Source organism: Cladophialophora carrionii (genome assembly GCF_000365165.1).
Source record: "Cladophialophora carrionii CBS 160.54 unplaced genomic scaffold supercont1.5, whole genome shotgun sequence".
Classification (NCBI taxonomy): domain Eukaryota; kingdom Fungi; phylum Ascomycota; class Eurotiomycetes; order Chaetothyriales; family Herpotrichiellaceae; genus Cladophialophora; species Cladophialophora carrionii.
The window spans coordinates 1,530,428-1,554,456 of record NW_008481830.1 but is presented as its reverse complement, the minus strand read 5'-3'; the positions used below and the strand labels follow the sequence as shown (position 1 = coordinate 1,554,456).

General features: G+C 54.0%; 12 protein-coding genes across 12 annotated transcripts; 9 read left to right on the top strand and 3 right to left on the bottom strand.

Annotated features, from left to right (window-relative positions):
* Positions 1-707: 707 nt before the first annotated feature.
* Positions 708-2,235, top strand: G647_06391 (uncharacterized protein; the record flags this gene model as incomplete). The annotated part of the gene is made up of 2 exons (XM_008730712.1): positions 708-1,608; positions 1,664-2,235. The coding sequence occupies 2 exons, from the start codon at positions 708-710 to the stop codon at positions 2,233-2,235; spliced, it is 1,473 nt and encodes a 490-aa protein (XP_008728934.1).
* Positions 2,236-3,501: 1,266 nt separating this feature from the next.
* On the top strand, positions 3,502-3,630 carry G647_06390 (uncharacterized protein; the record flags this gene model as incomplete). The annotated part of the gene is made up of 1 exon (XM_008730711.1): positions 3,502-3,630. A coding segment is annotated over one exon (129 nt), but the record flags the coding sequence as incomplete, so codon positions are not given.
* A 1,755-nt stretch (positions 3,631-5,385) lies between these two features.
* On the top strand, positions 5,386-8,649 carry G647_06389 (uncharacterized protein; the record flags this gene model as incomplete). The annotated part of the gene is made up of 1 exon (XM_008730710.1): positions 5,386-8,649. One exon carries the CDS (start codon positions 5,386-5,388, stop codon positions 8,647-8,649), a length of 3,264 nt encoding a protein of 1,087 aa, XP_008728932.1.
* A 1,132-nt stretch (positions 8,650-9,781) lies between these two features.
* Positions 9,782-10,522, bottom strand: G647_06388 (uncharacterized protein; the record flags this gene model as incomplete). Its single annotated transcript, XM_008730709.1, has 1 exon — positions 9,782-10,522. One exon carries the CDS (start codon positions 10,520-10,522, stop codon positions 9,782-9,784), a length of 741 nt encoding a protein of 246 aa, XP_008728931.1.
* A 250-nt stretch (positions 10,523-10,772) lies between these two features.
* G647_06387 (uncharacterized protein) lies at positions 10,773-11,432 on the top strand (the record flags this gene model as incomplete). The annotated part of the gene is made up of 1 exon (XM_008730708.1): positions 10,773-11,432. One exon carries the CDS (start codon positions 10,773-10,775, stop codon positions 11,430-11,432), a length of 660 nt encoding a protein of 219 aa, XP_008728930.1.
* Positions 11,433-12,767: 1,335 nt separating this feature from the next.
* On the top strand, positions 12,768-14,501 carry G647_06386 (uncharacterized protein; the record flags this gene model as incomplete). The annotated part of the gene is made up of 1 exon (XM_008730707.1): positions 12,768-14,501. The coding sequence occupies one exon, from the start codon at positions 12,768-12,770 to the stop codon at positions 14,499-14,501; it is 1,734 nt and encodes a 577-aa protein (XP_008728929.1).
* Positions 14,502-15,361: 860 nt separating this feature from the next.
* Positions 15,362-16,378, top strand: G647_06385 (uncharacterized protein; the record flags this gene model as incomplete). Its single annotated transcript, XM_008730706.1, has 1 exon — positions 15,362-16,378. One exon carries the CDS (start codon positions 15,362-15,364, stop codon positions 16,376-16,378), a length of 1,017 nt encoding a protein of 338 aa, XP_008728928.1.
* A 554-nt stretch (positions 16,379-16,932) lies between these two features.
* On the bottom strand, positions 16,933-17,550 carry G647_06384 (uncharacterized protein; the record flags this gene model as incomplete). The annotated part of the gene is made up of 1 exon (XM_008730705.1): positions 16,933-17,550. One exon carries the CDS (start codon positions 17,548-17,550, stop codon positions 16,933-16,935), a length of 618 nt encoding a protein of 205 aa, XP_008728927.1.
* A 1,168-nt stretch (positions 17,551-18,718) lies between these two features.
* On the top strand, positions 18,719-19,418 carry G647_06383 (uncharacterized protein; the record flags this gene model as incomplete). The annotated part of the gene is made up of 2 exons (XM_008730704.1): positions 18,719-18,739; positions 18,816-19,418. 2 exons carry the CDS (start codon positions 18,719-18,721, stop codon positions 19,416-19,418), a joined length of 624 nt encoding a protein of 207 aa, XP_008728926.1.
* A 799-nt stretch (positions 19,419-20,217) lies between these two features.
* G647_06382 (uncharacterized protein) lies at positions 20,218-20,928 on the bottom strand (the record flags this gene model as incomplete). Its single annotated transcript, XM_008730703.1, has 1 exon — positions 20,218-20,928. One exon carries the CDS (start codon positions 20,926-20,928, stop codon positions 20,218-20,220), a length of 711 nt encoding a protein of 236 aa, XP_008728925.1.
* A 995-nt stretch (positions 20,929-21,923) lies between these two features.
* G647_06381 (uncharacterized protein) lies at positions 21,924-22,362 on the top strand (the record flags this gene model as incomplete). Its single annotated transcript, XM_008730702.1, has 3 exons — positions 21,924-22,051; positions 22,114-22,179; positions 22,248-22,362. The coding sequence occupies 3 exons, from the start codon at positions 21,924-21,926 to the stop codon at positions 22,360-22,362; spliced, it is 309 nt and encodes a 102-aa protein (XP_008728924.1).
* An 860-nt stretch (positions 22,363-23,222) lies between these two features.
* Positions 23,223-23,930, top strand: G647_06380 (uncharacterized protein; the record flags this gene model as incomplete). The annotated part of the gene is made up of 1 exon (XM_008730701.1): positions 23,223-23,930. The coding sequence occupies one exon, from the start codon at positions 23,223-23,225 to the stop codon at positions 23,928-23,930; it is 708 nt and encodes a 235-aa protein (XP_008728923.1).
* Positions 23,931-24,029: the final 99 nt, after the last annotated feature.

Here is a 24,029-nt window from a genome sequence, read left to right as displayed (position 1 = left end):
TCGCCACGAAAGCAAACCGGGCTCTCCCAGGGTGCAGCTACGACTTGCATAACCGGTGTTCCTGTCGTCCATTTGCGGGGCCGTGGTTGGAAGGGCAACTCAAGTCGGTGTTGACAGTCGTTCCCCACAAACAGGGTATACAAAGCACCTAGGTATCTGCCCGTAACAGGGGGACGTAACCCCTACCAAGTGCGTGTACTCCGTACAAGTTACGGAGTACGGGGTAGATCACAGCGAGATTCCGGCACATGTGAAAGGCTCACTTTATGGACAGAAGAATTGTGGTACCTAGGTATGATTTTGTGGTGACTTCGCAGGGAGTTCCAGGCCCACCTTCGGAGCCCGAGTTGTCCAGAGACTCTGTCTGCTTCCCAGCCGAGGTACGGAGGAATCCTCTGCCTTTCCTCGTACAGGTCTCAGGCCGACTGGTTGCGGGGCCCTGGCCCCGTATCTGGACGATTCATAAAGTACGAGTCGACGAAAGGTCGCGGTCTGGTGGAGCCGTGAAGGATCGCCCAGATCGGCTATTGCTGCTTAACTCTACTCGGAGGCGAACTCTTGAGTTGCCCTGGTTATCTCGGCGCGTGAAAGGTTATATCCATATTCGTTCTCGACGACTTTTTCTTCACCGTCTCCCTCCATCCTCGACATCAGCGCCCGTGCTGCTCCATTTGACGTCCAGCTAACAACCACATATACTGATCAAGATGATTGCCGCCAACAACAGCTTTGACGTTATCATTATCGGCGCTGGGATTTCAGGCATCAACGCGGCCTATCGCCTCCAGGAAGGCATACCTGACTACTCATACGCCATCCTCGAAGGACGAGGGGAAATTGGTGGCACCTGGAGTCTGTTCAAATATCCAGGTATCAGATCGGACTCAGATCTTCACACGTTCGGCTTCCCCTGGGATCCGTGGAAGGAAGATCGTGCCATCGCCGACGCCGCGTCAATTCTGCGCTATGTGCAGGGCACTGCCGCCAAACATGGCATCGACAGCCACGTCAAATACCACCACAAGGTCGAAAGCATGAATTGGTCAACCGAGAATCAACATTGGGAAATCGATGTCACGGTGAATGGCAATGAGAAGAGGAAATTCTACTCGCGCTTTATTCTGCTCGGTACCGGCTACTATGACTATACACGCGGCCTGAACACGCAAATCCCCGGCATCGAGAAGTTCAAGGGAACCGTTGTGCACCCTCAGTTCTGGCCAGAAGAACTCGACTATACGGACAAAAAGGTCGTCATCATTGGCAGTGGCGCCACCGCTGTGACTCTCCTCCCTGCCATGGCCGATAAGGTCAAACATATCACCATGCTGCAACGGTCACCCAGCTACTTCCTGCCCGTCCCCCTAACGGAACCCATCAACGGCTTCATCAAGCGGATCTTTCCCGAGAAATTGGCGTATCAGCTTATCCGGCTCCGATTCCTGCTTATGGGCTTTTTATTTTTCCAATTCTGTCGTCTGTTCCCGAAGAAGGGTATCTCGGTCCTCCGCAAGGAAACTGAGAAGCAGTTGCCCAAGCATATCCCGTTCGAACCGCATTTTGTCCCCAAATATAACCCGTGGGAACAGAGAATGTGCATTACTCCTGGTAAGCTTGATGACATGAGCCGCCTGGCAAACTTCGGCTGACTGTGCTCCTGCAGGAGGAGACTTCTTCGCCGCTCTGCGCAAAGGCAACTCCGACGTCGTGACGGACACGATCCAAGACGTCGCCGGCACCGAAATCATACTCTCCTCAGGCAAAACTCTCGACGCAGACATCATCATCACAGCCACCGGTCTCAAGATCCAATTTGGCGGTAATGCGAGCGTCTCGGTCGACGGCGAACCCTACCATATGAACCAAAAGTACATCTGGCGGGGCGCATTACTCCAGGACCTTCCCAACTTTACATTTATCTTTGGATATACCAATGCCAGCTGGACACTTGGCGCCGACGCCACCGCGCAATTGTGGGTGCGCCTGCTCAAACAGATGAAAGCCAAGGGTATGAGCAGCATGGTCCCACGTCTGAATGAGAATGATGGTGTAATGGAGGCGCCGCTGTTGAATTTGAAGAGCTCTTACATCAAGGCTGCTGAGGAGGCCAACACGCTACCAAAGGGTGGTGATCGAGGCCCATGGGTGCCGCGAAGCACTTACCTGAAGGATATCTGGCATGCAAAGTTTGGAGACATTAGCACCGGGTTGCAGTTCAATCGTATCTCGACATGAGCACGTTTGTGTGCAAACTTGGATGATTGACAATGTTGGGTTCGAAAAGACTGGAGTAATATGCACATTTGATGTCTCTTGGTTTATGGAGGTTTCCACCCTAGAGGCTATCTAGACAACTGAGTTTGGGGATGAATGATTTTGAAGACCACCATTCCTCGTATTCCAATCTTACCCAGGGACCTCAGACGGAGTCTGAAGTACTTAGGTACCTAGGTACCGAAGCAGGACGCCAAAAAAGTGGCACACCTAACTAATGACAAGTGAAGGTCTGTGTTGCTCTTCACTATACCTCAAAGTTTTTAGTGCGAGCAAGCAATCAAATCTATACGCGGCTGTTCGATGCCTTATTCGCTACTCGAGTCTCCCAAGACCATATGGCATCGTCTCAGTCAGAATGGTTGAAAATTGGCATAGAAGTCAGAGAAGTAGATCTAGTCGTCAGCTTGGTCTGACCAGCAAAGTGTGTCACGGTTTGGTCACGTGATTCTGTGACCAGGCTCGCGATAATGTTCTTCCGTCTCCGGATCCGCCGCAGCCGACGCGGTCTCGACCTGTAGTTTTCTCACGCTGCCTGCCAAATTTATCTTCTGACCGCCCATCTCCTTGCCACTCACAGTTCCTTTCATTCCAGCCTCATCTTGTCTTCCTTTTAAAATTCTCTCCCACTCACTCCTTTCACACGCGCGCCCGATCCGATTTCAGAGGCTCCCAGCACCTGTGTCATCATCCGTCAGGCCAGAAACTTCTGCTGCTCACCTTTCTGTCCCTTTTCTTCCAAATCCCGCTCGAATATTCACCGGTAAAAAAATGGGTGGCGGCAACGGAGCCAAAGCTGCGCAGAAACGGGAGCGCGCCGCGAAGGATGCGAAGAAGGATCCCCAAAGTCAATTGAAATCGGTACGTATTCACTTGTCTTTCTCCACGTTTGAGTCTTTGAATCCTATCCCGGCTGCCGGCTTTGTGTTTTTATTCTTATTGGCGCTGCTGGTGGACTCTTTAATGGCGCTTGACTTCCGCTTGTCTTGCTGAGTCAGGGGCGACGAGTCGTGGTTCATTCATATCTCACACAAACCGGGAAAATGGGCACGGTTGCTTTCGTCCTTTTGTTGCTATGTCTTGTCCCTAGAGGGAGTGTGGTGGCTTTGGGCTGCAGGTTTATGGGCTTCCATACAATCTCGTTTTCTGTTCTTTCGTCCTACGCAAGACCAGTCCCGTGTTGCTTCTCAATCAAATCAATCACTGACGCTTGTCTCTTTCCCCCAGAATGCCAAGGCACAAAGTATCAAGTGCAAGGTTTGCTTCGCCACCTTCCAGAGCACCTCGGCACGGAAGGGTCTTGAAGACCACGCATCCAACAAACACAGCAAGAAATACGAGGAATGTTTCGCCTGAGCAGTTGCTATTCCTCCGCTAAGGAAGACCTTTCCGGAACACTTGAAGGGGTCGCTTTCGGGCATCGTGCAAGGGTGGAGTCAATGTCGACAGACTGCGACGTCGACGAGCGCTGGGCTCGGCGACTGGCGGAGACCGAGATTGAATATGAGTTACGTTACGCTGCATTTCTAGCGAGGAGTTGCTGGGAGTTCGAAGCACCAAATCTTCGGCTGTGAACGAGGTTGCTGACCTAGTCCAATAGAGAGTGCAATGGAGGCGACACTTATTCTTAACTTCGCATTTCCTCATCCTGTCTCCCGTTTTCTGGGCACGTCTTGCGCTCTATCGCGGCCTTGTGCTCCATTCATATGGTCAGAAACTGAAAGTGTGCCAACAGTCTGGCTCGGACTGGGGTCGGCTTGTGTTGGTCCGACTCATTGTCGCCAGCCTTGATTATCCCGGTCGCGACTGTGTCTTGCAATGGGGCTTCCTCAATGTGACTCGACTCTCTTGACGGAGTGCTGTTAGGCCAAATCTGTGACAGGCATGTCTGGCGATCGTCTCCTTCGCATTCCAAGGGCCGAGAAACTGACCATGAGCCCTACTATCATGACTTACGAGCTGCCCTTTTGCTCGGATCAGGCATGGCGTGAGGCTGATGACGAGGGTATGGTAGTGGAGAGCGCAGAGGAGGAGCAGGGAACGGAGCGCGCCGAGACACAAGCATCGAGAAAGCTGGGCGGACCTTGACCAGGCGGTAGATGTCACCACCCTTGGGGAGCGAGATGAGGTGCACCCCGGCAGTACGAACCCCGGACATCGCCGCGTTCAGTCAAGGTCGTCTTCCGCAACGCTGGTGTCTACGGCGAATATACCCGCTCGCAATCAACCACAGAGACCCCGAACGCCCCTCAAGAGGCTTTCGTTCTCGTTTCAAAAATTGGCAGGGAACGACCACAGAACAATCAGGGAAGTCGGAAGAGAAGTCGCGGAAGAGGGGCTGGATCTCGAGGTGTTTGACTAAGATGTCTCTCCGGGACATTAGGCCAGTGGTCGTCGGTCATCATCCACGTTGTAAAAATCAATCCGAGGAAGAATTGATTAGTCTCGCGATATTCAGGTTCAACCATGGACACTTTCTTCTGAGGGTGTTCTAGATCGAACGACGGATAGAGGACTCCTGTCTGGGTTGTGCCTATCTTGAGAAGCTCATGGTCGGGCGATGGTTTCTTTAGATGGTTCAGTGTTGTGGGAACGGTTCAGTCAGTACTTCGTACACAAGCCCTTGACTCTGCTTTGCGCTGAGCTGTAAGAGAGGGAGTGCCTGCAGCTGTACACCGCAAAGGGCTTAGGCCAATCACGTGACCGTTGTTGGTCCACGTGACCAGAGAACATACCCACTGTGACCTGCGAATGAACCTGCCACATGGCACTGCATATGTCGAACCGCTCAGACCATCAGCTCATCTCTCTGGTCTGCTGCTATGGTACCTGCTGCGGCGACGAGTGCGAAACGTCGCCGCACGGCAGTCGGCAGGATCTGGAGACTTGGTGCTTGATCGTGCCAGCAGGAGGCAGCAAATGCTCCGGCAGGCAACTGCGGCCTCGTTTCTCATGATCCAATTTCACCTTCAGCAGGCTGAACAATGAAGGTCTCTTTCTGCCACACCATGCACACCTGAAGTCGCATTGCAGATAAGACTTGCGAGCTACGATTGGGAATCGGTGTACTCTCGATGCTGTTGAGGTCCATCCACCACGGCATGAACAGTGATGGACAATCCGCCAGCCTCACCCTCTACAGAACCTGTTACTCTCGGCTCCTTCCCGTCAGAGGTCCTTCAACAGATTTTTTACTTCACGACGCCCACCACGTTCTTTCAACTCATCCAAGTCAACCGCAAGTTCTTCGGGGTAGCATCTGAAAGTAGAGAACTCATCCTGCACCACCTGAGGCATGTGCCAGGCAGGAAGGTCGGGTTAGACAGCCAGTCGATCTCGACCGGCGACCTCTTTCTCATCTTTCGTCAGCGGGCTGCTGCTAATCTCTATGGCGCCAACTTCACGGCCGACTGCAGGAATCTGGAACCCTCACTCAGGAGTCAGGTCATCTTCGACCCACGAGCTTCATGCCTCACATCTGACGGTGATAGCTGTGTGGTGTTTAGAAACAGTCTACGAATCAAACTCAATTTGCATAGCAATCCCCTTTATGGGGCCACCATCGAGGGCCCCTACGCTGACGGCCGCGCGAGGATCATCCAAGCCGTGCAGAAAACATACCATGTCTCAGTCTTGTATGCTTGGGAACAGCCCGAGAAGGATCCGGTCGAAGACATCTCTCATCCTGCGCCAGACATCCCAAGCAAGCAATACGTCGACTGGCACAGAGGAGCATACGATCATCGGGACGGCCTCCGGTATAGAGCCACGCGTGCCACCCCCAAGACTCCTGCCCTGCCAGCTCCCCGGGTCCGCTACCATCTCCTTCATTACGACCTGTACCGAAGTGACAAGCCACTCTTCTTTCACATTCCGACCCACAAGTCATTGAGCGGCCTTCATCTCGTGCCTGTTCACCTTGCAGTCCACAATCGTGTACAATGTGCAATTCTGTGGGACCTGCCTGATACGATTCGCCCAACAAGTAATGCTACGGTGTGTCTCTACAGGGGAGAGCACCTTCCCCTCAATGAACCTGGCAACTACAATGTGTGGGTCATCTATCCTTTCGATCACCCTGCTCCAAACCATCGTCCGGGGATAAAAGTTGGCGACAGGGAAATCACCCGGGACGATTCAGACTCCGAGGATGGTGCGCAGGACAGCAGGGACAGAAACCTATACACTTACACCCAGAATCATCAACCAACCAATGATGGTGGTCGTACCCATGACAACGACGTGGACCTGCGCTTCTTGCACCACCCCTTGAAACCACGCTCGATCTCATTCTTCAAGGATGGTCGCCTCTTGTCGCTCTACGCGCCTGGATCAACCATACCATTCACAACACTACTGGCCAACGATCCAATCCGGGCTCGCCTTTACCTTTCTCATGTATCGCCTTGGGGCCACAGTACAGGGGGCACACAGTGGCCTCGGACCATTTGTCGCCGGGTGAGCAAGATGAATTATGCATGGATACATGGACATCATTTCACACTATCTACAGCATTCTTTAGTAAACACGATCAAGGTGTCCGATCCGGTCCCAGATTGCCCGACCTGGATGAATTCAATCTCAGCATTGGATCCGAATGTGTTACAAACATGCTTTGCTTGGGCAGTGCACGGATCCCTTCTTCTAATATCCCCGCCGCACAGGGAAGTCTTACTGGCTCTGGTCCAGAAGTGCTCACCATAGTACAAATTCGTCTTCGCAAGCATGTCAACGACTGTTCACACATTGATTATAGAGACAATTTACCTGTAGGCTTGCCGCGTCCACCCAGGGAGCCACGAAGCCGCAGAAATGCCACCGAACCAAATCCTGCACAAGAACTGGACATTAGTGTCGTCTCAGCGACTGATCTCACGGCAGATGATGGAGCAGGCGGGAATGAGGTTGTTGAACATTCGGAACAAGAGGAAGTCCATTCCGACTCTGACCTTAATCTGGACCACGGTGCTGCGGACGGCACAGACGTCCGCGTTGTGGCGCGTCTGTGGGGATGGAATGCGCAAGCCACGTCTCTGACGGGATCAGAGACAGTCAAAGTGTCGCCTATGGGCGAAAGAATTGCAATTGCTCAATGGGACAAGGTGCTCATTTATGCATTAAACCCTGAAGCGCTTTGCGAGAAAGTCTGGGATGACGGAAATGGCGGCGAGGATATCGACAGTGACAACAGAAGCCATTCAAGCAGCCACAACGACCCTAGTCACGACAATGACGTTATCGAGGATGACGAGGACAGTGTGGCCAACATATCTGAGAGTGTCTATGCGGATGAAGGACTCGGCGTCGATGGTGATGAAGATCTGGGTAATGCGAGTGAAATTCCCGCCGATCCAATCTTGCTTGCCCAGTCTGCTGACGTGCCTTTCTCATTGCTTTCGGCAAACTCTTCATCCTTACCAGCACCGGCCTCCGTCATTTCCAACAAATCTACTTCATCGAGAAATTCGGGGCACTATTATCCTCACGTACAGGACGAGAACCTCGGCGGCTCAATCGCCCTTCTTCGGCCTGTAGTGCTGAAAATGGACACCGGAGCTGTTGTGCGTAAGATGTGCTGGGGAACGGGACGCTGGAGGCATATTGCCGAGGACCAGGGCGATAGTAATGATGAGGAAAATGAAGTCGAGGAGCCTGGGCCAGGGGAGTATGGGGGTCATCCGACAGACGAAGTAACGGGGCACGCGAAGGACAAGGACAGACAGGCAGGTGGGTTGCAGAATACGAGTAACGAAAGTTCGCATCCGCCAGCTTCACCAAGAGCGGACGGTGAGGGCGGCCCAGCTAGTACAGACCTAGAGACGGGCCATCCACAAGACCAGCCTCGAGTATCTTCGCCCTCGACGCCCAACCTACCAATTAACGGGTCCTCAAATGAGCACTACGCGGATCCCAACGACCAGATACCACACAGTGCTGCCGAACAAGCCGTGTCGGCTCCGTTCTCAGACATGAAGCCCGATGGACAGATCCAGCACATCAACCGTCCGTCAGAACATGATACTGACCCTGACAGGCCGATTTTGACCGACTCCACCTTGAACACGAATCAAGACACGGACCAAGACTCGGAACGGCAAGCCACTCCAAAAGACGGAGCCGCGCAAGAGGAGTCCACCGTCGTGACAATTCCATGCCTGCCTGTCGGCGCGGGATCCCCAGTAGACTCAACGTCACCAACGCAGCGACGCCGCATGCGCGAACGCGAACGCGAACGCAAGCCACGTTACAGGAGCGCCGAGAACGAGCTCGTCGTCATGACCGACAGGGGCATACAGATCTGGGATCTCAGCTGCTGGGGCCGAGGTCTCCGACTCCGCGACGAGCTCCTTTCCAGCGACGGTTTTTTGCAGTGATGGGCCGGGCCGGTCCAGTAAGGCGCCGAGTACGGAGTACATTGAGTACATTGAGTACATTGAGTGCACTCTTTGCTCCTCTTGGGGTCCGGGGATGAGACTCCAGCGGACGTTGAAGTTTCAATGAAACGATAATGCGACGCTCAACGGCTCTGACTGGTGTTAATGGCTTATGACCTTGGTGCACGGAGTGCGTGGAAGTGGAATGGGATAACGGTGGAACTTGGTATGAGGTAAAGGTGGACTCGTCGTTGATTTAGGGAATATTTATCGGACATGGATGAGTGGGTGGATGTGCGATGATTTACGAGCAAGGTGGAATACGATTGCATGTGTGGTCAAACCATAGGAGAATGGCAGGCAAATGGAAGTGCTAATTAGTATTACGCGAAAGGGGCATGCGCCGGTCACATCGGAAGGGAACGGCATGGGAATCGAAGGCTACCCAGTACTATAATGAATGGTGCGTTGATTATGTGCTTACGCAGTTTGCATTGGTTTTATCGGACCTTGCGTACTCCGTACAGCTCACAACTTTATTGTCTCCCAGGATGTCTTGTTCGACTGACGCCAATCGCCCCTGCTCTAATGCCTAGGCCAATATCGATTTGACCGAGTATCTGTTGTCCGTCTCCTAGTGCCTCTCTACGCTTTGTCAGAAGTATCGGAAGACTTCCCAGCAGGAAAATGGCAATCATCAAAGAGTCACTTGTCCTCAAGGGACGTGAGACTGATTGAGTATTGCTGAGAGCTTCGCCGGTGAGACACGGCCTGGATGCCTTCTTGACCTGAATCAGCGTTGCCGTAACAGTCATCGTGGAGGTTCAGGTGCCAGTGCTGGTGTCGATATTGCCTCTCGAGCGTAACTCTATGGTCCACCGGTATAAGACCTCTGCAGCTCGGCGGCAGCGGTGGCTTCTCTCAGCTGGAGAAGAAATGGGAGTGAGAAGGCGCAATTTCGCTGTCGTCCGGACAATTTCATCAATATAGGCCATCGAAGCGGAGCTGACTAACAATCCGTACGAAAGCACAGGACTTCGCTTCTGAAATTTGTCCCAGTCTCGCTGCCGCATTGTGGGCGCTGGGGAACATGAATGTAGAATCGTCACTCCGATATCACACCCCAGCTAGATCATTTCTCGCCGCCTCCGCTTGTAATCATCAACATTGTGGCGATCAAGAACACCCACCAGTATTTCTGGAAGAAGCTCTTCTCCTGTTGTTCTTCTTGTGGAACTTCCCTTCCCTCGGCGTCAACCTGAGGGGGAGCTCTTGTCGCTAGAACCGGCGACGGACCAGGACTCGAGGTAAGCAGATTTACTCGGATAGGCTCATGCATGGCAGCTCTAGCAGCGGCTTCTTCTCTTGCTTTCTTCGTCTTTGGGATGGGAGGTGGAGGTGGTATAGGCCTTCCCTTTGCCTTGGCCCTGGCGACTTTCTTCTGATAATGTTCCTCTTCCGGGGTCAACGGTGGAGGTGACAGACTGGAGACGGAGGCCGAGTAGACTGAGCCGTCGTCCGGAGAGATCCAGAGATCAATCTTCTTGTAGACACTGTCGCTGAAGGTGTCCAACGTCGTCATCGTCGAGCTGCCGTTCGGTAGCAGGATGCGGAGGAGCTTGGATGAGGTAGGCTCAGGTGTCGTAGATTGGAGTGACTCTAGATCGGGAGGAGTCCATGATGACAGAGTGTGCTTTGACGTCCTAGGGTCGTAAAAGACGGTAGCCAGTGGCTTCACTGAGGAGGATCCGATCACTTCATAGGAAAGGGTGACCGAGTTGGGCAGTTTGGAAGCAGCTGCGTCGGCGGCAGCAGCAAGGACGGTGCACGCATAAAGCACCAACAGCGTCAACAGGCAACTGCGGCCTGCCATGATCCGGATAGCTGCGACGCAATCAAGATTGAACTGTGGCAGCGAACCTGTCGCATGTGTCTTTCTTTCACTTCTTCCTCCCTTCGTTCTCAGATCACCGGCAACGTGACAGACATCCGCTTCCTCCACTTCCTTTACAAGGCAACAAAGCCGACTACGGCGACGCACGAGCCGTGACAAGGCATCACCAGAGTCAACAGCTTCAACTCTTTTCTTCTCTTCCTCTCAAGTGAGTCAGGATGTAGCCGAGATGGACTTCCTTCAGGGCACACCTGGGCCTGAAGGGTCAGAGTTCCTTTCGTTAGCTGACATGGACACCTCAGACGACGAAATGGCAACTCTGGCCGGCATCAAGCCAGAACCTACCAACGACAAGGACAAACTCCATCCCCATGTCCTGGCAAACCTCGAACTTCACCAAGGATTCATGCTCCAGGCTATTGATACTGCTGAACAAGCCCTCAAGGAAGGAGAAACACCAGTCGCCTGCGTCCTTGTGTATGAGGGCGAGGTGGTTGCTCGTGGGATGAATGACACCAATCGATCTCTCAACGGAACTCGGCATGCCGAATTTCTCGCTATTGCTCAGTTTTGCAAGAAGTTCCCACAAGCCAAACTCAAGGAGACCGATCTCTACGTCACGGTTGAGCCCTGCATCATGTGTGCTTCCGCTCTGAGACAGTATGGTATTCGCTGCGTCTACTACGGCTGTGGCAATGATCGATTCGGAGGAAATGGAAGTGTGCTGCCGGTCAATTCTGATAAGGGTCTAGAGGAGGGCTATCCCAGTTATGGAGGGATCTTCAGAAAGGAGGCTATCATGTTGTTGCGTCGATTCTATATCCAGGAGAACGAGAACGCCCCGAATCCTCGAGCAAAAGGAAACCGAGAGTTGAAGCCGGTCGTCTGAGCATTTGGGACACTCGAGATTGGACACAGATCATGGTGCTACTCTCTGGGCAGAAGCAAGTTGAGATTCCTCACATCGATAGCTGCCTGATGGTCAGCTCGGAGGTGCTGTAGAACAAGATCGATTCAGCAATTCCACCAGTCTGGACCGAACTTACCGCTAGGACTCCTAAGTCGTCCTCACCTTTGCCCAGGGAGTTGAAGCGAATGTTACAGACGCAGATGGAAGGTGAAAATAGTGAGATCAGTGGAGCAGTGGGCTTCGGCTGTTGCTTTTGCCTACTGAGCAAGAGTACGGCGGTAGGGGCAAGTTGGCGAAGCTCTGTCTTACCACACCTTGAGATTTGGTGACTTATTCTCATAGAACACTGATCTTGAGTGTCGAGTTCTCATTTTAGTATTTGTGCCAACGTCTTTCAGGTGCTCGTCTCTTTGGCTGCCACGGTCCATGCCATGGGCCGAAAAGTTCTCGTTGCATGGGTCCCATCCCAGTCGGTTGGAGTGTCATATGCTGGATCGGTACGAAAGTCAAGGCCTGCCAGATCCCAAATTGAAACCCTAGCCGAGCCCATCAAATGGCCAGATAGAGACTTCGATTGGTCTTCCTCGAAAGGCGGTGCTACATTCACCCGTGTGTGCCGTCAAGCACGGTCCTCGTGTTTGCACGGTGCTAGCGGTAGGCTACACTTTCCTCCAGGAACTGAGGGCCTCCGCCTTCCTGAGCTAGCAGGCTAGCAATGTGTGTCCGGCTCAGACCATCTGCAACGAAATGTGCGAGATCAAGGCGTTGATACCTTTCAAGTCGGTATGAGCACGAGAACATGAGCAGCTGCCATCCATCATGATACCATTCCTTCTGACGCGAACTCCTGTGGTCGCCTGTTCGTAGAGCTGCAGTGAGCATGTAAATCGAGTTCAAAGCTCGATAGTACACGTGATGAGTTAGATGAATAGATTGAAAGCCGTGGCTGGAATGAACAATGGTGTTCGACGACAATAACTGCTTAGTCATCTGGAATTTCCGTTGCACCAGTTATAGCGCGTCAGGGCGCGTCCAATCACAACAACGGCCCTGCGCTAACAACATTTTTTGTCTCCGACTGCTCGCCTCACTGCGACAGCTGCCCCGTTCAATGAGCAGCCGTTGCATCATCCACGTCCTCTTCACTGTCTTCTCTGTCCCTGCCTCTGAGGCTATTTTTCTCACTTTCACAGACCAATTCCGCATCAAGATACACTCCACACTGTTCTGCTTCTGATTCAAACTCAACACTCGAGTCCGCTCCGATCCGTTCGTGGCCCGAAGCATCTATCGCGTCAGATCTCTCCACCCACAATGTCCGGCACTCGTGCCCGAAAGGCTGCGCCCGCGGTTGCAAACAAGGCAAAGACTGTCAAAGCAAAAGAAGTCAAGAAGACAACTCCTGAGCCGCCACGGATGACACGTGAACGGGTGGGAGAAGAGGAATCGCCAAAGGCTGTTACAAAGGCATCGGCATCCCCCAAGGCTGCCAAAGCTGTTCCCAAAGCATCCACTGCCCCTGCGAAGAAGGTCACGAAGCGGAAAGCTGAAGACCATGTTGAGGATGAGCCTCAGGTCAACGGCGTCAAGAGACCCAAGGTTGGCACGAAGCCTGCACCTGAAGTCAAAGAAGCCGAGCCGCCCAAACGCGAAACTGCTGCACCAGCAAAGACCACCGCTGCTAAGAAGCCCAAGACAGCGAAGGCCGAGATCAATCAACCTCCGACTCAGAAACTGAGTGTTTTCGTTTTTGGAGAGGGTTCCTCGGGTGAACTCGGCCTGGGAAGCGCCAAAGGTCAGACAGAAGTCAAGAGACCGCGTTACAATCCCAACCTCGGTCCTGATGTCGGCGTCGTGGCGCTTTCGGTGGGTGGAATGCACACAGCGGCCTTGACTTATGACAACAAGATTTTGACATGGGGCGTCAATGACCAGGGCGCGTTAGGCCGAGACACTGCATGGGAAGGCGGTCTTCGAGACGTCGATGAGGACGAAGGCAGTGACTCAGACTCGGACTCTGGCTCAGAGACTGCTGTCAATCCCCGGGAGTCCACTCCAGGCGAAGTCGACTTATCTGGCGTGCCTGAGAATGTTGTGTTCACTCAAGTTGCCTGCACTGACAGTGCTACTTTCGCCCTCACAACCACCGGTGAAGTCTACGGATGGGGGACTTTCCGCTCAAATGAAGGCATTTTCGGATTCGATCCTACCACACTGATTCAGTTGCGACCGAAGTTGATCAGTGGCCTCAGCAAGATTGTTCAGCTGGCGACGGGTGCGAACCATGTCCTAGCGTTGCAGAGTAATGGCGCTGTCTTTTGCTGGGGCTCAGGACAGCAGAACCAGCTTGGTAGGAGGATATTGGAGAGAAGAGCAACCAACAGCTTGGTGCCAATGGCTATCGGCACGCTCAAGAAGGTCGATTATGTCGGTGCTGGAGCTTACAACTCTTTCGCCGTGAAACAAAGCGGAGAAGTATATTCCTGGGGCTTGAACAATTTTGGCCAGACAGGCATCCCCAAAGAGTTTGACGACAGCGGGAACAGCAAAGGCAACGATGTGCATATGCCTATTGTCGTCAAAACGCTCGGCGGTAAAGGCAAAGTGACGTGTATTCAAGGGGGCTCGCACCATACGGTGGCTGTCACCGACAAGAATGAGCTACTCGTCTGGGGAAGAATCGACGGCAATCAGTCAGGCCTGAAGGTCAAGGAACTCCCAGAGGACGACATTGTGCGGGATTCGGCTGGCCTTCCTCGAATCCTGGTCGTGCCAACACAAGTTCCCAATATCCAGGCTGTCACGGCCGCAGCTGGATCGGATCATTGCATTGCTATCGACAAGAACGGCAAGGCATGGTCATGGGGATTCAGTACCACCTATCAGACCGGACAAGGCGTCGATGACGATATTGAGTTGGCGACTATGATCGACAACACGGCAGTCAGAGATAAGAAGCTGCTCTGGGCTGGAGCTGGCAGTCAGTTCAGCGTAGTGGCTGGGATTCCGCAGCCGCAGGTCAACGGCGTGAATGGGCACGCCTCTTGATAGAAGGGAAGCCTCGAGTCTATGCACGAACGGGGGTTGAGAAATGAAGATTTCGGGACTTGGTTATTCGGGGTTTAGGGCGATACTGTATTCCTTGCGGACCGGAGGCAGATACACGATTCTTTTTTTGGAGGAGACCTTCCACTACTTTATCGACATCACAAAGCTGTACAGATAATTTTCGACGACAGTGGTTCAGTCTACTTGCCACGCGGATAGAGCGAGGTGTGAGTGTGGGCGTGTGCTTGTGCGAGGAAAGTCGACAGCATGCATTGGGTTGGTCTTGGTGGACACGTACTATATGGTGTTCAACACTCGTCGGGACAGTCGAGCCAAGGGCCGCTTGTTGCGGTCATGGAATGCAGACTGGAGACAGTATCAGACTTCGACTTATGCTCGCTACTCCCCGTGCCCTCCTGCTGGCTTTGTGTATACTGTGTATGCTTTCAGTTCTCACCCTCGGCAATTGTGGCCGCGCAAACGCCGACCGTCGGCTTCTGGCTACCGACGACACCATCAACCCCTCACCTCCTGGTGCTTCCAGCATTTGTTTACGGTTTTTGCAAAGGTAATTCCCCTCACTGTGTCCATATTATGCCGAGCTTGACTGCCTCCCTCGGGCAGACGCCGTCGATGGAGAGCCAGACAAGAGCGCATATCTCCAATTGCTGATATACCCTCAGCTGCGACGTCCGGTAGGTAGGGAATTAGGGTACGTGGATTTCCTCACCAGTCACCCACCACTACCTACTACGTTGACTACAACTTCCGTCTTACTGCTACAGCGTGCGCGTGGACAGCGTAAGCTTCCCACCTTCTCCCCTTCCAGGACCACAACGACCCTCCACAGCCCAACAACCATGGCCGGCCCTCCCGTCCCGTTCTCCTCCCTCCCGCTCAACAAGTCGCTGGACGCGGCGCGGCTCAACGCCTGGGGCGCCCACGGCGAGACGGACGAGCTCGGCTTCCTCAACCGGCAAACGCCCGAGACGGTGGCGGCGGCGGCGGCGTCGGAGATCCAGACGGGCGTGCGGGTGCCGCTGGACGCGCCGCTCGACTTCCAGGGCCAGAAGCCGCTGTTCGGGCGGCAGGTGTTCGTCAAGGACGTGTACCAGAAGAAGCCGCGGATCGTGCACGACGACACGTGGTCGTTCAACACGCAGTCGTCGACGCAGTGGGACGGGCTGCGGCACTTTGGGTACCAAAAGGCCGGGCGGTTCTACAACGACACCACGGTCGAGGACATTGCGGGCACGTCGGCCAAGGGCGCGCAGAATCCAAACATCCTCGGCATCCACAAGGCCGTCGAGCGCGGCGGCGTCATGGGCCGCGGGATCCTCGTCGACTTCCGCCGCTGGATGGACGAGGGCCCCGGGAAGGAAGTCGTCGGCGACCAGTTCCGCCAGTTCCACACGTCCGGCATCAAGTTCGGCTGGATCCAAGACGTCCTCAAGTGGCAGGGCACCACGCCGCGGTTCGGCGACATCCTCATCGTGCGCTCGGGCTTCTTCAAGAGTTACCGCGACATGGTCGCCTCGCCCGAAGGCGAGGCCGAGGTCCAGCGTCTCACGTCCATGTCGCCGCCCGGCCTGGGTGGCGTCGAACAGTCGGACGAGGTGTTGGAGTGGATCTGGAACCACTTCTCCGCCGTGGCGAGCGACCACCCCAGCTTCGAGCGCTGGCCCACACCCTTTGACTGGAGCATGCATGAGGTGTTGTTGGCCGGCTGGGGGTGCAATATCGGCGAGCTGATGGATCTGGAGAAGTTGAGCGACGAGTGCAAGAGGCAGGGCCGGTGGAGTTTCTTTGTCGCCAGTGTGCCTTGTTACGTGCCGGGCGGGGTGGCCAGTCCTGTCAATGGCGTTGCCATCTTTTAGAGGTAGTTTGTCAGTACAGTACGAAATTACCATTGTTGGTGAGGTGCAGAAGGGGAAGGAAGGAAAGAAGAGGCTGCACGTAGGCTGTTGAAAATCATATGAAAATCATATCGAATCGAATACAGACTTTCAACATTCTAGCATTCACGAGCCACCAGTAACTTATATAGTCATCTTATTATGGTACAAGCTGGCTCATGCTTACCCCTGGGGGAACAAGACGCCGAAGGAGTACCCTAAGGAGTATATATACATTTTGTTGTCGAACCTTTGCATGAATCATGATAACGCCCATGTGCCTGCGACAATACCGTCGCTGTTCCCTCGTTATGCAATCTGGCCAGTCCTGGCTGGCATGTAAGTAAGTAAGGTGCTTCGGTGCGCTTCATTGAAATCCTCAAGCCCACTCTCATTCTGTTGTTATCGGTCAAAGTACAATCTGAAGCAGGTCCGACCTGCACTTGCGTGAAGGCGTGAAATTTCATAGGAAGGGGCCTTGTGGCAGGCATGATTGGAGCCATGGGCTCCGCTCACCGACTAGCCGCGGTATATTATTACACGGTGCCTCTCCTCTCCAACCAGTTCATCATCATCCGATGTTTCTGGTCTTCATAGCTGTTGGGAGAGGTCGACGGCTTCGAGCGGCCCCGCCGAAGAGGCGCCGGTCGAGGGCCGAAAGTCATGCCAAAATTGGCCGATGTCTGGCCGTTGTACAGATCTGCCCTCGGTGTCATTGGACGGTTGGGAAGATCCGTCTCAGGAGGAGCAAGCGACGACTCTGCTGGGGTGGTGGTGGTGGTGGTGGTGGTGGTGTTGTTGTTGTTGCTGCCTGGGTGATGCGTCGATATGTGGTTGTGGTAGAAACGGTCGGTCCATGCCCCGAAGGGTGTTCTGGTGAATGGAGAGTCGCCATGGGATTGAGTAGTGGGCGAATCGCCGCTGATGAAAGTCTGGTCTGGGAGATCTGTCTGTGTGCCTTCGGAGACCAACGACGTGGTCAACGCTGGGCCGTGATGGGATTCTGGGAGACAAGGAGGAGGAGGAGGAGGATGCGTCTCTGGTCCATTTGACCCGGACACCATAGCCCGTTGCCCCTCTGGCACGGGGTGGCAGTCTGGAGTGCTGATAATGATAGGTATCTCGTACATATTTTGGTATCCGGCGTGTTGCATTGTTTGGTTCGCTTAATTATCAATTTAACTCGTGTCCGGTGCTGCTCGACATTGTTATATATATGACGGGGAAGAGTAGCTCTTACGGAGGGTATCCAGTAGAGGCCCGGTACTTACTTCTCGTCCGGCTGGTCCTTGCCATCACGGAACTGGTTAGACGACGGTAGAATCAGCGTAAAAAAGCACTCGGACTCGTTCGCGGAGAGATGCCTGGAAGTTGAGTCTCTGTCCATCTGGCCCGCATGATTGGACGGGGCTGGTGTGGCTGGACACGGTAGGCGAGCGAACAGTCACCCCATGTTTGAGATCTATTGCCGGGCCGCAAATCCCATCCAAATGGGTCAGAATAAAGTCTTTGGTGTCGCGTGCGCTGCCGGTCATAGGTCAGTAGCCCGAGGCATTGTCGAGTCTCACACCATCGATGGTCTTGAGGCTCGAGGCGTCCCCGGGTTCCATTAGTCGCAGTGAGTGAAATGCGGGGAGACGGTTTCGGAACCGGGTGTCAAAAGGATTCTCGCGCATCGAGTTCCGCAGGTGAGTCTCGCCGTGTCTGTAGCAGGTTGGCGCATATGGCGCACATGGCGCACACAAGACATGCGGGATGCGAAGAGGGAGAGACGGAATGTGTTGACGCGGTCGGTGGAGTCAAACACAATCTCATGCAGGGACGTTCTCGCTCACCAGAAGAGTCGGCTGATATGTCGTAAGACTGCAACAAATACCGCAGCACGGGTATTGTATTGGCGAGAGCGGTGAACGGTACATGTACTCCGTACGCAGAGGGGAGTGTCCACGAGGACCGTCTGCAGGGGAAATGCGGTGCCATCACGCCACACACAATCGCTGTACCCAGTAGTCAGTCGTCTCCGCATACACAGCACAGTATTGTACGCCCACGCACACGATACGGCGGTTTCCGGTAACTTGAGATGGACGACAACTGGCTGACTCAGTCTCCTATCAGCAGGATCCTTGATGCTGTCTGCTCGGATGAGGCGTATACCATTTACGACAGACTAGAGTCATGGACGGCTTGAACATAAAACGGCTGCACGGCTCAGCGTATTCCAACGAGGAAATCCAGATCACCATCAATTATCTCTTACTCACACCAATTGAGACGACCTGACGAATATCACGATTCACAACTTCAGGAGTGAAAAATAAAATGCTATCCCAACCAGTCCCGGTAAGCTAGCAACCAAACACCTTCTAGCCTACTTCCTCCTCCCTCATCCCATCCATACTGATGTGTCACTTTCCAGGTCACCATTCCTCACCAACGGGAACAGGCTGCCGCTGCAGAAGAGGTCAAAGACCGCGCCTATGTCTCCGACTACAATGAAACAGACTACAGCGACTTTCTGTACTTAGCACCGCCGCTCGCGGCCGAGTTTCTCCCTCTGGCGCCAAACGCCGCCGACCAAGCCGCTGCACTGGGGGTCAAAAAGGCCAAGATCCGACCGGCCGAGACATTCAACACGGGCACGACTCCTCCCCCAAGCACCCCGGCTGATGGGTGTGAGAAGGAGTATTTCAGCGCGACGTACTCGCCCAGTGGTGCAAGGACACCGAAGCCAGAAGCAGCTCAAGCATCAGGGGCGGCGGCGGCGGCGGCGGCGGCGGAGAGACGGGAACGAAGACCCAGCTTCGTCCAGGTCACTCCCGTCAAAGTCCACCATGACCACGACACGCACAAAGACGCACACAGACAGAAGAGGCATTCGCATTCATCGTCGCACAGTTCGGAGCCGATGAATTGGTGGCCCGAGGACGAAAGCGTCGCGCAGCACGAGTGGGTGGATGAAGGGGTCGAAGAGGAGGATGTCATCGAGGAAGAGGTCTGGAGTGATGCCTTTTACGAGTGATGATCTGTTTTACTTTAGGCCATGCCTTGCCGTAACCCTGCCCGGATGATGGAATTATTCTGGTGCGTTACAAAGGGTGGCGCCCGATTTGCTTGACCGGGGAGACAGGCTAGAATTGAGGACGACGTATGAGGCAGGCTTTGTACCATTATTACTACTTTACAGTATCTTCAATCAACGACTTCATGGCTTGATTCTTGGGTTCGGGTGCCAATCTCTTCATATACATGCAGCGAGACCTTCGCATCCGACGCGTTCATGCCATCCGTGCAGACTCGTCTCGGTGTAAGTGTTGTGATGCTCGGATGGCCAGTCTTGGGAAGCGCCATTCAAGTTCCGTATCAGCATTCCGTGTCGTTCGTGATGAGTCTCGAGGGGACGCAAAGATCATTGACAGTAGTCATGAATCGTTACGTTCCGTACCACCTCGCCAGCCTGGCCTACCGACCCAAGCAGACGTCTACATTCGCACTGTAGCCTGGCCGTCCCCCACCCACCGCTCATGGCTGAGAAGTAGACGCGGCTCTGGCACGTCAATTATACGTTAAGTAGCAGTGAAGTATCTTGCCGTCCCGTCCTCGTATCGCATCTCTTTATGTCATATCATACGCTACCGGCCCTCGATCAATGTGACCCCGTCTCGTCCCCAGCTCGAGTGCCACACCAAACCGCTGTGGTCACCTATCCTTTCCCAGAACCAAGTACAGTCTATCCCGCCGACCCTGTGACCAACCACAATTCCTCGTCCGACGCCCGATCCTTGTTGCTTCTGCTCCTGCCCTGGTCCCTACTTGTCCTTCTACTTCTCCTTCTGCTCCTTGTCATGTCCGTGGCCCAGAATCCTCACCGGCACATGCAGGAAGTGCTTCTCCTCCCCATCCTTGTCAGTCGCGGGAGGAGTATGCTCCACCTTCGGAACCACAATCCTAAGGATCCCGGCCTCCAGTTTCGCGTGCGTGGCGTCCCGGTCCACGTCGACAGGGAAGTTGTACGCGCGGATCATCTCGCCTATGGGCCGTTCGTGGATCGTCAGGTGAGGAGCCAGCAGCTTCGGTTTTGGTTTCTGCTCTGGCGGTGCCGTCTTTGGGTCGGTGGTGATGATGTCGCCGCCGTTCTGCTGCTGCCCGGCGTCAGCGGCCGTAGTAGTTGTTGTTGCTGCCGCCGGCGGCGCGGGCTCCTCCAGCAATTCCTCCTCTGGGATTTCAGGCCGGGTGGTCTTGCTCGTCAGGAGGAGAGTGCGCGAGTTTGTCCACCGGAGCCGGAGTTCCGCGTGGTCCTTGACGCCCGGGAGCTCGACTTCCAGGTAGAAGTTCCGGGTCGTCTCGCGCACGTCGGTCTTGGGCTGGTGCGCGTCGAGGTCCTTGTCGTGGAACTTCGAGTACAGGTTGTGCGCCACGTAGGGGATGGTCGAGATGTGGTGGAGATGGTGGCCCTTTTCCGGGTATGTGTGCGGGATGTGGATCTTGGGGTACGGGTCCATGTCCGAGGTGATGTAGAACCAGCCTGCCATTTGGGAAGGTCGATATTGATGGTTTTGAATGAGATTGTTGGGTTTGGATTGGAGGGGGAGTTGATCAGTCAGTGAGACCGTAGTTATCAGTAATATGTCCAGGTTATGTGGTTGTCGTGTTTTCGTAGACGTTGCAACTTGGTCGGTTCGCCAGTATTTGTGTCATTGAGCGTGGCTCCGACCGACATCGCTTGAGTGCCTTCCTTGGTGCATCATGTGGTTGAGCTGGATGACTCGTTGCCATCTGCCGGTCGTATTCTTCGTCGACTCGGACGGAAGCGACAAGAGTGCTCGGCTTGAGGGGAGGGATTGTTCGGGTGGCCACTGGTTCCTCCCATTCTCGGTATCAGGAGACATCGGTTCGCAAGGATAGGATGGCCGCATTGCTGTACACACAATACACAGTGTCGAATTGACACCGTGAATGCCCGTTCATCACGTGAAGACTGCGCACAGGGGAGGTGACGAGACGACGTTCCGTGGTGTGATGTTGCGTATCTATTCGGCCTGCATGTTCCGGGGGTGGGTCCTACGGGTCACTGCGTCAAAATCATTGGCAGACGGGCCTCCGCAGACCCACTTCGTCGAAGCGAGTCGGAAAAGGCTCCAACCCCTGAAAAGGTCCCGACAAATCCCTGCCAGGACCCGTGGCAGAGAACGCGTGGAATCTGATGCTGCCGAGAAGCACCGAGCTGCAGGCGCCGCTGCAGCTGTGGCATCTCGAGATCTGGTTCATCATACGACTGCAGTCAGTTAGTCAGTCAGTCACACTCCAACCCAACTCGACTCAGACATGCATGCAGAGGAGCTGGTGCGCAGGAATGTACCTCGCAGCGTGGCAACTATATCTGCGCTACAGCTGTGTGCCCTCTGGCTAACATTTTACTTCCCTCACACATCAGAACATCACTACGAACCATAGCTGAATCGAAACAAGACAACAACACAGCGATACAATCGCCAGATAACCAATCATCAAAATGTTGCGAACCAAGATGCCCAGGATTTGCGCCACCAGGATCAGGACGCCGCAATTCTGTCAGTCTCAAACCTTTGTGACTTCAAGGCCATTCCTGAGTGCAGGCGACACTGGCGCAGTACGGCAAGGCGGTGTAGCGGCAAGGTAAGATCTTCCTTCCAGGTACACCAAAGCCCACGGACCTCTCGCTGACGAGCACACAATAGTGATAGCTTTAATCGCCGCGAACAGGTGCTGGAGAATATGTACTTTAAGCAGCACGAGATGGAGAAGTAAGTACCTCGGACTCGCCAATGAGGGTGGCGATTTGAGCCATGAGACTGACGACGGGGCTGTATAGTATTCGGAAAATCAGAGAAAAGCTGGCAAGCCAGCGGAAACAACTAGACGAAGTCGAGAGCCATCTGGATGAGATGGAAAAGGCCGCGACTCAGTCACAACAGACAAAGCTGTAAAAGACATGTTATGAGGAGTTGAGTGATTTGATCAGGTTGGAGTGCATTGAGCTCGAGAGTTGCCAGCCGTTTGCACTCTCTTGGAGCTTGGAGTTCTGACATACTAGTCCCTGCGATTGATAGTAATATCATATCGGGAGGTTCGGTAAATGGCATCGGAGCTCCTAGGAGAATCATGAGTTGCTGCTTCCCCAGATACTTCGCGTCTTGCTTGGTCCTGCCCGGTAATGGCTCGAATGCGTCTTAAAGCTAGGGTGCAAGTGATCTTCGCAACAAAGGCGGGCATAAATCAGCCCAGCTTGACGAACAGCCGGGATACAATTCCGCAACATGGGCTGGACCTCAGCAGCAGACCCTTCAACAGTGCACATCAGACCATGGTGGAACGGCTGGGCCGTGGTTGAGTCAGGAGAAGCACACGTGGTTGCCCGAAGTTGTCCTGGTGGTTAGCTCCTCATGTGACTGGAGTTCAGGGCCTTATTTGATAGAGTGTCGTGTCAACCAGCCTTACCGAGCCAATTCCGTTATGACAAGGCCAGAGGAAGTGTGCGTAATGTCGCTCATTCGTTGTTCTGAAACGATATTCGACACGGCAAGCATTACATAACCCGTTGGTTGAACGACTCACTTCTGGACCCAGTCACGCCACAACATATCCGCAGACTGCCTTCATGGCGTGGTTTCAGCTGGTGGGGAAAGTCAGTGCTCGTCTATGATGATTCCAGACTCATCTCATCATGACCATAAGTATTGTTGGTGCAGCGACAGTCGAGGTTCACCGCAGACAACCCGAATCAAGCTCTCGAAAGTTCAAAGTCCAGCACTTCAGAATATCAAACTCAAGCAAATAACGACGTACCATGGCAACCAAAGCAAATGGCACGGAGACCCCTGACGTCGAAAATCTCTACCATGTGCTCCTCAGCACCTCTCACATCCAACGAGACCCCAACGGCGCGATAGAGAAGCTGCAAGTTTGCGCGACATTTACAGATCTCAAGGCAGCCAAGGCCGAGGCACACAAGACTCTCTTCGAGGCCGGCTATGAGCGAGAATGGTTTACCGTGTATGATACAAACCAGGCGGAGTTTGCTGCTCATCATGTCAAACGAAGGACAGGCCTTGCCGTCTATGCGAAGGCGCAGGATGGGACCGTCTTCCGTAGCTACGTCGCCACCACCCCAAACACGCAAGGGTTCCAAAGCGACGCCGAGGACCACAAAATACATTTCCCGCTCTATCACGTCATTGAAACAATTGTCCTGTACGATGAGGACGACAGTGGAGAAGCCAGGGAGACGAACGTGGAAGGCTCCTTCCGAACTTACGAAGAGGCACGACAATTCGCAAACCGAGTTCTCCTGGCGCCAGAAAGCGGCGTGACAAAGGACTCGTTCGCACAGTACGACGAGGCCGGACCATCAGAGAAGGATTGCGGATATGGCGAGAATGTCGTCGTGCATGCCGTTGGCGGTAACGGAGAAAACTTGCTGGTCAGCGTCCTGAAGGGCCAGGAGCTGGAATCTGTGCGGTTGGCAGAGGCGGCGATCAAAATCCGTTCTAATTAATTGAGAAGCACTGGGGATCGTAGGGAACACACTGGCTGGCAGCTCTGTGCATAACACGTTCGCGTTCTATCGCACACTCGATTCTCCATGGATCTCTTG